The 13,679-nt window shown below is 36.9% G+C and overlaps 1 protein-coding gene across 1 annotated transcript in view; it reads right to left on the reverse strand.

The window, feature by feature from the left end:
* Positions 1-1,276: 1,276 nt before the first annotated feature.
* Positions 1,277-13,679, reverse strand: part of CUNH8orf34 (chromosome unknown C8orf34 homolog) — a 138,550-nt gene continuing 126,147 nt past the window's right edge. The window contains exons 11-14 of the mRNA XM_041464395.1: positions 13,213-13,333; positions 7,416-7,894; positions 2,009-2,102; positions 1,277-1,308 (exon numbers count right to left, since the gene is read on the reverse strand). Of these exons, the coding sequence (XP_041320329.1) occupies positions 1,277-1,308; positions 2,009-2,102; positions 7,416-7,894; positions 13,213-13,333 (726 nt within the window). The remainder of the gene's footprint in view (positions 1,309-2,008; positions 2,103-7,415; positions 7,895-13,212; positions 13,334-13,679) is intronic.

The raw sequence follows: 13,679 nt of genomic DNA on the forward strand, positions 1-13,679 counted from the left end.
TGGATCTGGAGGTGCTGGTTGGCAGCAGGCACAGCAAGAATCAGCAGTGTGTCCTGGAAGCCAACAGGACAAACCCCATCCTGGGGTGCATCAAATACAGAATCACCAGCTGCTCAGGAAAGGTGATTATCCCACTGTGTAGAGCACTGTGCAGCCTCACCTGGAGCACTGTGTGCAGTTCTGGGCACCACAATTTAAGCATGTGTAGGTCCTTGAATGGGTCCAGATAAGGGCAACAAAGCTGGTGAGAGGGCTGGAAGGAATGACCTGTGAGGGGCAGCTAAGGATTTTGGGCTTGTCTAGTTTAGGAGAAAATTAAGCTGAGGATTGACTTCACATCTTCCTGAGGAGGGCATGTGGGGAGAGAGGCACTGATCTCTTCTCCCTGGTATTCAGTGACAGAACACAGGGTAATGGCTAAAAGCTGTGCCAGGAGAGATTCAGACTGACATCAGGAGCATTCCTTTACTGAGAGGGTGAAAGACTGAACAGGCTTCTGAGGGAGATGGTCAGTTGCTCAAGTCTGTCACTGTTGAAGAGGCATTTGGACATCGACCTTAAGAATATGCTTTTAATAATTAACTTACCACTTTGTTTTTTGGGCAATGACAATGACCTACCAGGATTCTTGGAATATTATAGGACAGGATTTTGGGTGTTCACAAGTCCTCACACCCACACAATTCAAGTACAGCAGCTATACAAAAGTATGGTGTGTATCTGATACGTCCTGGAGCATCAGTCTCCCTGGTCACACAATTAGCATCAGTCTGTGTGTGCACAGCCAGTCCTAACAATGTTTTGTGGGATTGTAAATTCATTACAGAAAATACTGAGGAAAAATTGCATACACATAAAAGGCAGGTCTCAGAGTCTCTCTTGAGCCATCTAAGGTGAGCTTCAGCTGAAAGATAACTGAAATGTTCTGGTGCAAGCCAAATTTGACTTACAGTCTTGGATTAAAACCAATAAGATACACAGAATCTCATTGTAACATTTTACTAGTGTTCAAAAAGACCTTCACATGCTCTTTAGGATCTCACTGTGTAAATTTCAATTTTAGTCAAACTCTGGGCTATGTATGAATTTGTGAAACTGATGTATGAGTAAAAACCAATTTTTTAAAGTGGCATAATTTAAAAAATTCTATTTATCTGGGGTGTTTCTTATGAATCCTTAATCCCTTATAGAACTGTTCCCTTATGTAAAGAAAATGTCTTTTTCATACATTAACTCTTGATGTTTAAACCAGTATTGAGTTTTCTAAACATGATGATTAAATAATCTGTTCTTTTTCAAGTACATCACCTAAAATATGTTAGGAAGCAGCTTTCATATTCACCCTTGAAGATCACAAAACTACTGTGAATTAAAAGAGATAATGTGAAACAGCAAGATCATTTACCTTGTAGGCAGGGAGAATTTGCTACAATTTGAGAATACTGCAATTTATAGCCTATTACTTGTCCTGCCATTTAGGCTCTGATCCTGCTGACCCTCACTTCCACGATTAGACAAATACTCCAGAGTGTAGGATATTAAGGAATACTGGTATGATTAAGAACTTTTTTATTTATAAAGATGAATTAAAAAGAATGTAAGCAAAATAGAGAAAATGGAGTGTCAGACCTAAGGAGGGAGGCTCTACTTTCCAGACCTGGAGTTTTTCACTTTGCCTTTTTTTTTTGCTGGTGAATACAGATTTATGAAACAGATTATCTATTTGAAGTTCCTGTTATTTTCTGGAACAGCTACTTTAACACATCAGGACAAATTGCTTCACTTAGCTTAAGTAAACAGAGTTGTGATCATTTTGCCATTGTTCAGTGACTACAGGAAAGCTCCTGCAGATCAATCCTATAGGGTTCAGCCCTCAGACAAATAAGCAATTGGTACTTGTGAGAAAAGCTCCTGAGAGCAGGCATGACATCTCCACAGTATCTGAAGATATGGAAAACAGAAGTTGAGGGGTATTGACATATTATCTGGTCCTTACATATATACTTACATTTGTCTTGGTCAGCTTCCACTGCTTCACTTTCTGTGTCACTTGGCAATATCCAAGGTTGATGAGCAAGTTGAAGCTGTTGTAAGAATTCATCCTGCCACAAACAGATCTATTTTAGATAAAATGACAGACAATTGTTCTGTATAAATGAAGACTGCAGCAAACACTAGCCACAATTAACTAGAGAGGAGAAAGCCTTTAAAAACAAAAAAACCAACTTGCTGTGAAATAAAACCAAAATGTAAAGGATGTGCAGGCTTCTTGGAAATTTTTTTTAATCTATTAACAAAAAAAAAAAAAAGACAAAAAAACCCCAAAAACACCACCCCAAGACAAAAAAAAAGCCCAAAAAAAGCCCAAAAAATGCCCCAAAAATGCCCAAAACCCAAAACAAAATGAAAAGCAAACAAAGAAACAACAAAAAAAATCAAGCCCAAACCCACCAAAGTGAAGGGATCTATTTAGCAATGTCTCCACTATAAATACAGACATGTAAGACACATACACACTCATCTTGGAAAAGCAGTGACAAGACAAAATTGCACATATTACATCTGAACCTGCAATTTTTGGACTGCACAGACATTTCAAATGCAACTTGCTTAAGTGAGGCTTTGATCTGTCAAAATTTAGTAACTACAAGAACCTGAAACCTGATTTAGAACCTACAGTTTTGTTGCATAAGGAGAAGGCTTAGGAAGGAAAAATGTTATGGAAACTTTTGTCTCCAAGATACCATTAAAACATCAAAATATCAATGTTTTACATGGTTAAAATCCATATGCAGCTGAATATATTATTTTGAAAATGTTTTAAAATTGCCTACTTTTTAATATAATGTATATAGGTATGTGTATAAAAATATTTTTCCATGCAGAGACACACATATGTATGTGAACAGGTATACACACAGACATATAAAATACTTTGACACATTCCTTTGCAATATTCACAGGGAGAGATGAGACTGGAATGCACAGTTTTATTTTCAAAGGCAGTTCAAACATGCAAGTTTAGTCTCTAAAAGAAAACTTTAACCTTGGCCAGATATCATAAAATTACTGGCCAAATTTTTATAAGTTCTTGAAAAAAAAAGGGGGATAATAACCCTGCTTTGTGTTACATCAGCTGAAATAAAAATCTACCTATTTAAAGTTAAATTGTATTACAACAGAAAGTTCATTCTTAGGCTATCTGATTTAAATACAGAATCCAGGCTTGTTTAAATCAGTTTTGGGAGACTGAAGGCTGCTCAATCAAGATGTAACTCACTGGGAGTAAATTATTAATTGTCAATAATGTGTTAAAAATTCCACAAAGACTGCTGCCATGGGCCAGCAGTAAACTCAGGCAGGAGCTCCAGGCCTCACTCATGTATTGCCATTTCCAATGTGCTGTGCTGGAGAAGGTTGCTGACTACAACACTGAATGTGTTTTGGTTCAAGGAACAGGATTCTTGCAGTAGGCATGTGTGACTCTCACACTGATCCACACACTTTTTAATCTTCCAAAAACACAGAGCAAAGACCTGAGCCAGGCAGTGGAACAGAATGAGAGTGTCTGACCAAAAAGAGTCCCCATCACAAGTTATGCTCTATACTCCAGTAAATGGAGTAAAAATGTTTGTTATGCTTTATACTCCAGTAAATTGGAGTAAAAATCTTGTTAATCAATGCTGTATTCAAATAAGACGAAATTTCCTGCTCTCAGCTATGACAGACTAATAAGGATTGCTGAATACCACTTAAAATTATCTGAATAAAAGAAATTACTGGAAAATTTCATATGTTCAGAAAATGATATGGTGAACAAGGGAGTCAGTAGTATTTTCATCTCAACAACTATTGACAAGTATCACAGAGTTGTGTCACTTTAATGGAATCCATCCTAAAGAGATAAGCAGGGTTCAACATTCCTTTGCCAATTTATACAGAACACCAAAGGATTAGGAACATGCATAAAAGTATCTCTGCCAAAGGATTTGGAACCCTGATTTATTACCTTTATAGAGATAATAAAACTATTTCTCTAGGTAGCATTTCTTTGCTATAATTCAATTCAGCCTTGAACAGAGCTGATAATAAAACACACCTGTTAGAACTTAATAATATTATGTGTGCCAGGAGGCAGAAACTTGTGCACAAAATCTCAGATCATTATAAGTCTGGAGCATTAAAAACCCCCAAAACATTCTTAACAGCTGATATGTTAAGCACTTGCCAAATTATTTAAGATTTGTGCTACAACAAGATTGAACCACCCATGCTGCAGCATGAACTTTACTAAAGCTTAAGAACTTTGAATTGTATTTATTAGTTATATTTTTCTATTTAGACTTGTTATGTTAGCTTGAAACACATTACAATCTAGGAAGCATATATAAGGCATTGAGAGATATGTTCAACTTCCCAACAAATAAGCAAGTAAATAAGTAAGTAAATCAAGCTCCTTAGGGTAAAACATGCTCCTGGCACCCAGCAGTCACATTCTTTTCAACTGACTTATTCTCATCAAATATATATCAATATTCTACTGATTAATTCCATTAACATTACCTAAAAATAAGGAAGCACAGTTATTTGCAAAAATCTTATCATAGTAACTTCTATAGGATTGGCAATATAACCATAGTATATTTACATCCAGCAGAAATTCCCAGTTGAGACCATAAGGTTAATAAGAATAAAGGCAAGTTCCCCTCTTTTATTGTACTGGTTTTATACAGGAAGAGGATGCAAAACCTACAATGAAAGTTGCAAAATAAATTACAGTATCAGCCTTCAGTTTTATATGGTTGTGATATGTAATACTACAAAGACAGGCAGGACCCTTGCTCTCCTACCCCAAATCACCTCTGAATTTTTAAAATATATCTCCATGGTCAGAGGCAAGCTGAAACACAAGAAAATGAAATTACATGGCCACAAATGGGAGGAAATGTCTAACATGGCAAAAAATGTCACAGAACAGACGTATTTCCTGGGTATGTTCTGTCTAAATCCACTTCTCTAAGTGACCAGGAACTTAAGTGGGCAAAAGAAAACTTGAAAGCTTGTTAAAAAATGAGGCTGGGAGTGGCAGATTGGTCAGATCTCCATCAGCTACTTCCTGATATCCACGAGCCTTCAAAACCTGGAAGAGGAAAGTCTTCAGTATGAACGTGTCACACTAGCAGCTTTCCCTTTGGAAGCAGAGCTAGTCCCAAGCTGAGTTTCCATTATGTCAAAGGTCACTTGTGCATGTCAGAAAGGATAAATAGGGTCTGAGCTGGGTCACTAGCAGCCAAGGTACTATTGTACCCAGTGAGCAAAGAGAAAGAAAAGAATTTGTCACTTCTAGAAGGGATTTTAACAGAGGATAAGGTCCTGCATAGAAATGCTGAGGTTTAACATCAGCTTTACAGTGGATTGCTGGCTGAATCTGGACATGCTATTCTAACTGGAAAATAGCATAATAATATTGCTCACTTCCTAAAATTCTTGAGACAAATATATACATGTATTAAAAGTATAACAGGACAATTACTGTGAGAGCTATCAGCAAACAGAAGTAACAAGACACAGCAAATTAAATGGGACTCTTGCTTATTATTACCATAACTACAGAAAGGCTCTAGAAGAAAGCATTTTTAATTGTCTGCCTTTTTACAGGAAAGATCAAAAGTGATGGGCAGACTGGATATCTCTCACGCATTACATACATATAGTTTCAGGAGTATATACAATAATTTTACTTGGCATCACAGGACTGCATTTCAGTTAAGAACAAGACTGCCTACAAAAGAAGAAAAAGAGGGATGAAAAATGTAGTTGGAGACAATGAAACCCTTCATTTCTTCTGAACATGTTATAGTTAAAAACTAATTTCAATTCTTATTTTCTGGTATGAGAGAAAATTCTAATACACAAACACATCCCATACTTCAAAAGAGGACACAAAGTGATTTTTTTCTTGTAAAACAAAAAAAGTATTAAAATTACTTCTTTTTTTTTTTTTTTCCATGGGAAACATGGTTTGAAAATACATCAACCGGCAATTAAAACACTTTCAGGAGAACTGTAGTCACCTTCAGTCCTCATGTCTTTAAGCCGGATATTCAATTCTAAGAGAAGAAACAGCTCAGGTGATGGGATTAGTGCACTGTCATTCAAACACCAAAATAATGAGTATTTATTTCACCACCAAATTTAAGTAAGATTTCTTTCCCAAATTCTAGAGTAATCTGTGCCTCATTTCCTTTCCTTCACAACACATAATGGATGTCATATAATTAACTGAAGGGTCACACTAAGTATTTAATCTCTAATTTTTCTAAAAGCAACCCTAAGAAACACTATCATAAACAACGTCTGAAATTTCCTTTAGAAGTCATGAGACTGACAACAATTGTGTCAAGTGTCACACCCAACAGACTATTATAACAGATGATACTCCTCAGAAACAATCTAAAGGTATGATATTACTTTCAGTCTTGGAAAAAAGGTCTCCAGGCTTTGAAAATGGATTACAAAGAGATTGGTAATAATGGTGGGAACCAACGTATTCCACCACTAAAAAATCAGCAGTCTAGACACATAGTTCCTTCTCAAGTCAGTATAGAAGGACTGACATATCCTGAGAAATAACTCACCTTTGTAAGGCATATATAGAGATAGACAGCAGGGGTTTTCTTTCAGAGGTGCTTTTATTTCCACTGCCCACACACTGAAGTTATCTTTAAGGCAGCTAAGGTTAGCAGAGGAGAATCCTACTCAGAATTTACAAGGTACTTTTTCTTTTGTTTTGTTTTAAACAAAGACTAGTCTTGTAAAAGCCAATAATATGTGACAAGAAATTTTTTATGCTGTAAATTTAGCCTAGTTACCATGCATATAGTATTAGACAGTGATTCAACAATATTGGACATTTTCTCTTGCAATTCAGTTTGGTGCTTTGGAAAAACCTGTCCTTTCAGTGATGCCTAACTAATCATTCCAATTGTCCAAAAATATGAAATAAAAAGTATATCAAGAAAATATCATGCACTGCCAGTGCAGCAGGAAAGAAAAAATACAGTGGAACATAAAGATTAGATAAAGTTTTGTTTGATATGCCAGAGATATGCACCTGTTAGAAACTGTAATGCTAATAAAACTGCTATGCATTGTACAGGCAAAGCCCTACAGAGCTCATGGTAAATTTGGGGGACACAAGTGTTTCAGTATGATTTCTGTAATAATACTGACATTCTCTAATGAGTACCTCTCAAAGCTGAGCAGTATTTCCTTGCTAATTTTCTCATCATTATATTTCAAGTTCTTTTCAGCACAGTAGGTTACATTAGGTATACTGATGTTACTTGAACATAAAATGCAATCAAGTCTTGGCATTATTAAATATAGCAAAAACATTAAATCGAAAATCTTACTTCTGATAAACTGTTTCTCTGAGTAGTGACAGTTCCAACAACATCTCCACTCACTTGCACAGAAAGCCCTGAAGCAGCACTGAGGGTCCTCCCCATTTGGCTCTTAGATGACAAAGATCTGCTTCTTTGCATGCTAATAATGCCTTCCCTATTTCCTTGGTTGCTAGGGGTAAGAGGCCGTGACAACAAGCTATTTGGGGTCATAGGTCTGCTCCCTGGAGCTGATGGCCTCTTGGTTTGTGCACTGCTGTTTGTGACACTGGAGACCTGTGTTCTGCTGCTAGTGGGCAGCGGTGGTGATTTGCTTCCTTGGAGCTGAATGTTCTTCCCTGTTGGAGTTGGCACCTGAGGCCTTGGGGTTGGGCCCTGTGCAGCTTGAAGATTGCCTTGATGGTCAGATGTAACTACACTGGGATGCTGGACACCAGGGCTTCTTGAGAGCCTTGCTTCTTCCCACAGTGCGAGGTCCTTCTCAATGTCTGTGCACACACACATGAACAAATGGAAAAGAAAGAAACTCACTGTCTGTTTCTCTCTGCTTTAAAACTCCCAATGATTTTCTCCAGTGTAAGTGAAAACCTGAAGCTGCACAGAGAAAATCTATTCATGCTTAAAATGAAAGGCATCAGAATTAACAGTGCAAATGTTTGGCAAGCACATCCTTAAAGTTTATTTACATTTGATTCACTGCAAACACAGCTATCCTGCAGCAATGAAATATTACCTCTACATTGGGTGTCACCACAGCCTATAAAAATTCCTCTTGTTTCATCAAAATAATGTCTCCATGGCTTTTGCACAGTTACTGCAAAATCAAGATTAGTAGCAAACCAAGACAGAGCAGTGATGTAAACCTGCCATCCTCAGCTGCAATCCAAAACTGGCTCAAGGAAAAACTTTCGCTTCTGGCCCTACTGTCTACTGCCCAACCAAAACTCTGAGGGAAGTAACTATTGAACTCTGGCATGTCTGGATTTGTGATCCTGTTTGAACCTGAACTCATGCCTCGGCCTGCCATCAGTGCCACAGCAGGTCACCACCTGCTGCGGTGATGGGCTCACCAATATCCAGAGTCCGAGGAGAAAAGGTGACAGCCATTGGGTGGTCCAATCCCTGCCTTGCACACAGCCATAAGAAATAAGATCTCTTTTAAAACTACAACAGGTTAAGGACAATGAATGAAAAGTGTCTCCTGAAATAATTTAAATCATATTAATGCTTCTAATGAATTAAATCAGAATACAGCCATCAAAGTCAGGTGAGGGTAGCTGGAATGTAGGTTAGCATTGATAACATAATTGAAAGTCCTTGCAAGTACAAATGTAGAACTTAAGAAACAGTTTAATCAAGTTTATTTTATCTTACACTACTGTTGTGAATTTTCATTTTCATGTACTCTACTGTACTTAATCTTCATAGAGACAGCTGATTATCTTCAAACTAGCAATGCCATTTCCCATTAAAAAGTCACAGTTCTACAAGCTGTAGAGTAGCAAGGCTCTACTGATTTAAACACCCATTAAGTCAAATTGTTTAAAATAAGCATTTAATTTTTTTTTTAATTTTTATAAAAATTATTTCAGATTTTAAATGTCCTAAAAAAACCAGACTCTAAACTGCATATTGGAAAATGAGATTTTTTTTTATTTGTGTTTACCAGTAGGTATAAAAGGAATGTTCTATCTTAAATAATTAAAGACGTGCTGCCTTGAACATCAACATATTTTATAAGATCTTGAAAACAGGAAAATAAGCCATGCCAATTTCATGTTACTAGTCTAATACAACATATTGCACACAATTCAAATGCTATTACTAGAAAAGCTAATAAACTGAACTATTGTGAAAGCCTCAGATAAAAGTGTCTCTCAACTTTTTAAAGATTAAATATTTCACTGTTAGCAAATTTCAAAACATAGTCAATATTTCTAGCACACACTTAAGAATATTTATAATCGACCCCTTAAAATTAATTATTTCTATTTTGAAATTATTACATCTTGAACTGCTCTTCCACTATGCTTTCACTTTGGAACTTCACAGAATCAGAGAATGGTTTGGGCTGGAAGAAACCTTTAAGGTCACCTGGTTCCCAACCCCCTGGTTTTGGGAAGGAATGCCTTCCACTAAATCATGTTGCTCAGAGCTCCATCCCACCTGGCCTTGAGCACTGTTAGAAACAAGACATCCACAGCTTCTCTGGGCAACCTGTTCCTGTGGCTCACCACCCACACAGTCAAGAATTTCTTCTCAACATCTAATCTAAATCTCTCCTTTTTTAGTTTAAAGCCTTTATTCCTTGTCCTATCACTATACACCTGCATAAAAAGTGCCTCTCCAGCTCTCTTGCAGGCTCCTTTAGGTAGTGGAAGGTCACAATTAGCTCTCTCTGTAGCCTTCACTTCTCCAGGCCAATCCCAAGTCTCTCAGGCTGTGAGAGATGCTCCAGCCCTCTGCGCATCTTGGTGGCCTCCTCTGGACCAGCTCAAACAGGTCCACATCCTTTTTGCCTTGGGGGCCCCAGAGCTGAATGCAGCACTTGGGTGGGGTCTCATGAGTGTGGAGCAGTCAATCACAGAATCACAGAATCTTCTGAATTGGAAGAGAACTACAAGGATCATCAAGTCAAACTCTTCAGTTTGGCCCATATGAGGATCAAACCCATGACCCTGGCATTATTAACACCAGGCTTTGACCAACTGAGCTGATCTTAGAGGGGGAAGAAGCAATTCCCTTAACCTGCTCCCTGCTCCTCCTTTGGTGTAGCATGTGTAAAATGCCTGGCAAAAAATCAGGGGCCAGTAAATGATACTATGGGATACTGATTTAAACCAAATTAAGAATATGGTCTTGTAAAGAACCAGCTTAGTCTATTTCTTTGCAAAATTACAGATGCCCAACTTGCCTGTAGTGAATTCACTATGCTAAGAAATAGCATGAATATTGAATGATCTAATAGAGTTAAATAAATATTATATGCTGGCTCATGTTTCCTTAATTTCATACAGCAATCAAGCCTACAGATAAACCAATTATAATAATTTCTCTACACATAATTAACATGTTTCCACAGCATAATTATTCAGTTTTATTTACACATCTTCTGTTTGATTTTGCTTTAATGTAAGCTTTTCAGCCAGAAAGAAAAAGAAGTCACACATTCCCAGCTTTGCAGTATTACCTGATACATGTTAAATAATACAATTGAATTATGACTTAGGATTTTTAAAAACCCTTGTTGTTGTCATTTAAAGGAAAAAAAAATGCAACAGAGCAACAGAAAGGCATTTTGCTTTCAAAAAAAAAAAAAAATCCAGAATAAGGATATGATTCATACGCACTTATAAACTGTTTATTTTTTTTAACAGTTCTTCTTGTGATAAAATATTTTCCAGAAGTATACTAAGACCACAAAATCAGTGCTACATACCAAATTGGCAAGATACTGGAATAAACTACCAAGAAAAAAACAATCTCCATTTGCTTGTGATATAAAGCAGCCATAATAACATAAGAGCCTGGATTTTAGACAAAAAAAATATATAAGCCATATGTAGAGACAGAAAACTGCTCCAGTATCTGATTTTGTAAAACTGCTGCTTTCAAATATCAAGTACTGAGGCAGTTGCTGGCAATTGGTGCTAGCTCCTAATTTAGGCACCGGCACCAAATTACGCCTTATGTTAGGAGTGATTTTTATCCAGCACATAGTCCATAAGGGAAAGCCAGGCCCCTTAAGAAGGTGCATGTGAGACAGGGGGCCATATTTCATCATTACACAGGTAATCCAAGTCATAGCTCAGGCATCTGAATTACTGCCTAGAATGGCAGATTTTTGTGGAATTAATAGGTTCCATTGCGCTTGCTAAGAGAACTGAAACAAGAGACTTGCTGATATCACAGACACTTGAACTTCTGCAAATGTATAAGATAAATGAGGCTAAGCAAAACCACAGCATTATTATCTGAGGTACTCTGAACTGATTATTCACGGAAATTACGTTGTTCTTGTCTTTGAGAGGAGTAATTGTCTCAAGCACCACTGGTGTTATAATAGGGCATGAATTATTAAGAATACAATACTCTAATGTTTAATAATTGGGCTGTTTTCATGTGAAGTTCTCAGTCAGACAAAAATTACTGTATAGTAGAATGGCTGAACCTCATGTCACAACAGCTTTATTGAAATTTCAGGCCCAAAGTCAAATGACAGGAACAGCGCTGATGTGAGAGAGAAAATCTTGTGGGTCACACAGCTGCAGAAGGAATCTCAGAGATTAAGTGAAGGTACCTAGTTACTTTACAGTCGATTAAGTATTTAAAATTCCATATTCTATTGAATATTGTAGTTATTACTGTCAGTTTTGCCAAGGGACTGCATTTTTCACAGCATAATACATGCAAGAACATGTATTGTATGACCATGAAAGTGAGACCAGCTAGGACATAAATCAAAGTAGGGAGATCTTCACCAGACTCCTCCTGAGTAACAACATAAGGGAAAACAAGTGGTAGCTCAGTAGCAGGGTCCTTGGGGTACACAGGTCCCTGCTGTGCTACAGAAACCACATATTGGTTTGGTGCTCTCCTGATTCCCACTAGATGTTCCTGGGTGTTTCAGTTTAGAGAGAGAGCTCATGGATTTTTCAATCTAGTTTGGAAGTGGCTGCAGCTCTAACACCTGCAAGCTTTATGAACCTATAAAAAAAATGGAATTACAGCATCTCTACTGTCTGACACAAAACCCACCTAAAAAGGCTTCATTTGAATCTATCATAACTTTTAGTTCTTGCTCCATTATGACCAAAACCTATTCCTAAAAAGCTTCCCTCATTGTGCTTACAGCTTTGTCATCCTCCTGGATCTCAGCTGCAACACCCCCTTTCTAAAGAGGATACAGCTTTCTCACCATTGTTATTGGCAAGATAAATATACAAAGTATTTCAAAATATCACACCAAAAGTGTTCTCTGCCTCACTCTCTAAATAACTTAGAAGAATGATCAGATAAATTTCGTTTCTACCTTCATTTTACATATGCAGTCTTTACGTTCCAGTGAAGCATTACTTTTCATAGAATCAGTCTACGAAGCTTTCAGCAATGACAAATGGCATGCATAACATAGGCCTACCACAATATAGGTCTATGTCATAGCTTTTAATGAAAGCTGAAGATAGAAAACATTGGTTACAAAGAAGAACAAATTGCAAGCTAAATTTTAGAATATTCCTCATTAATTTTTATAAAGCTCCGAAACATCTCTTTACCAAAAACCTCATGTTTGGGTTTTTTTTTTGACTTTTCAGAAATGGTCACCCCATCAAAGATATTGCAGATGTTCAAAGACACACAAATTAACAGATTTCACTCAGCCCAAATTCTCATGAACAAGGAGAGTCTTTCCTGCAAAGCATTCTGTTCTCCAGTTAAAGATCCACTGCAGCCTGCTTTTAAAGACTATTTAACAGTGAGTAAAATACCAGTACCTACTTATTGCATAACTCTGGGTGAACCATGAAAACAAAAAAAAAGGTGCATTATTATGCCTTCAGACCACAGTATATTTATCATGGTTTAATTACTGTTGAAGTAGTGCACTTACTGTGATTACAATGAAGTTCATTACATCTATAAATAGAACACTAATTATGTTTTCTTCAATAAAAAAAAAATAACATTTTCATCTGTTTTCATCAGCATGTGAGTTAGATAATTTTTTCCCTCATCTGAAATAATTGGCAGAGCAAGCTGGGTGAGTACTTCTAGGCATTTTATGGTTCCTTGATCCCATACATACCAGCTAGGTGTTTTTCCATGGTCTGAAGTTCTTTTGCTGCTAAGGAGTCCTTTAGGAGTTTCTGTCTTGGGGAACCTCCAGGTCTAACAGTCATGGCATCCAAGGTCCAAACTGTCTGAGACTTACACAGATAAAAAGAAAATTGAGTGCTTTTAATCCAGTTTCATATTTATATATGAAACAATAAAAAGAGTGGTGTACCCATTTATGATCAAGAATCTGGTGCTTATTATGTAGAATATATAAAATTCTATGCAAAATACTACAAAATATCATTTCTTAGCATACATAAAATAAATAGTAGGAATTAGTTAAAAGAAGCAGTTCTAAAATAACTGTTATACACCTCCACATAAGCTCTTGCTCTATGCTGAGACATCATAACAGGAAAAATTCCTCAATGGTTTACATTCTCTGCAGTTCCAATTATTTAGTAAGGGTTGCACTTTTTTTAAATTACCATAACA

This window comes from Pyrgilauda ruficollis, unplaced genomic scaffold (genome assembly GCF_017590135.1).
Source record: "Pyrgilauda ruficollis isolate IOZ18807 unplaced genomic scaffold, ASM1759013v1 scaffold18, whole genome shotgun sequence".
NCBI lineage: Eukaryota > Metazoa > Chordata > Aves > Passeriformes > Passeridae > Pyrgilauda > Pyrgilauda ruficollis.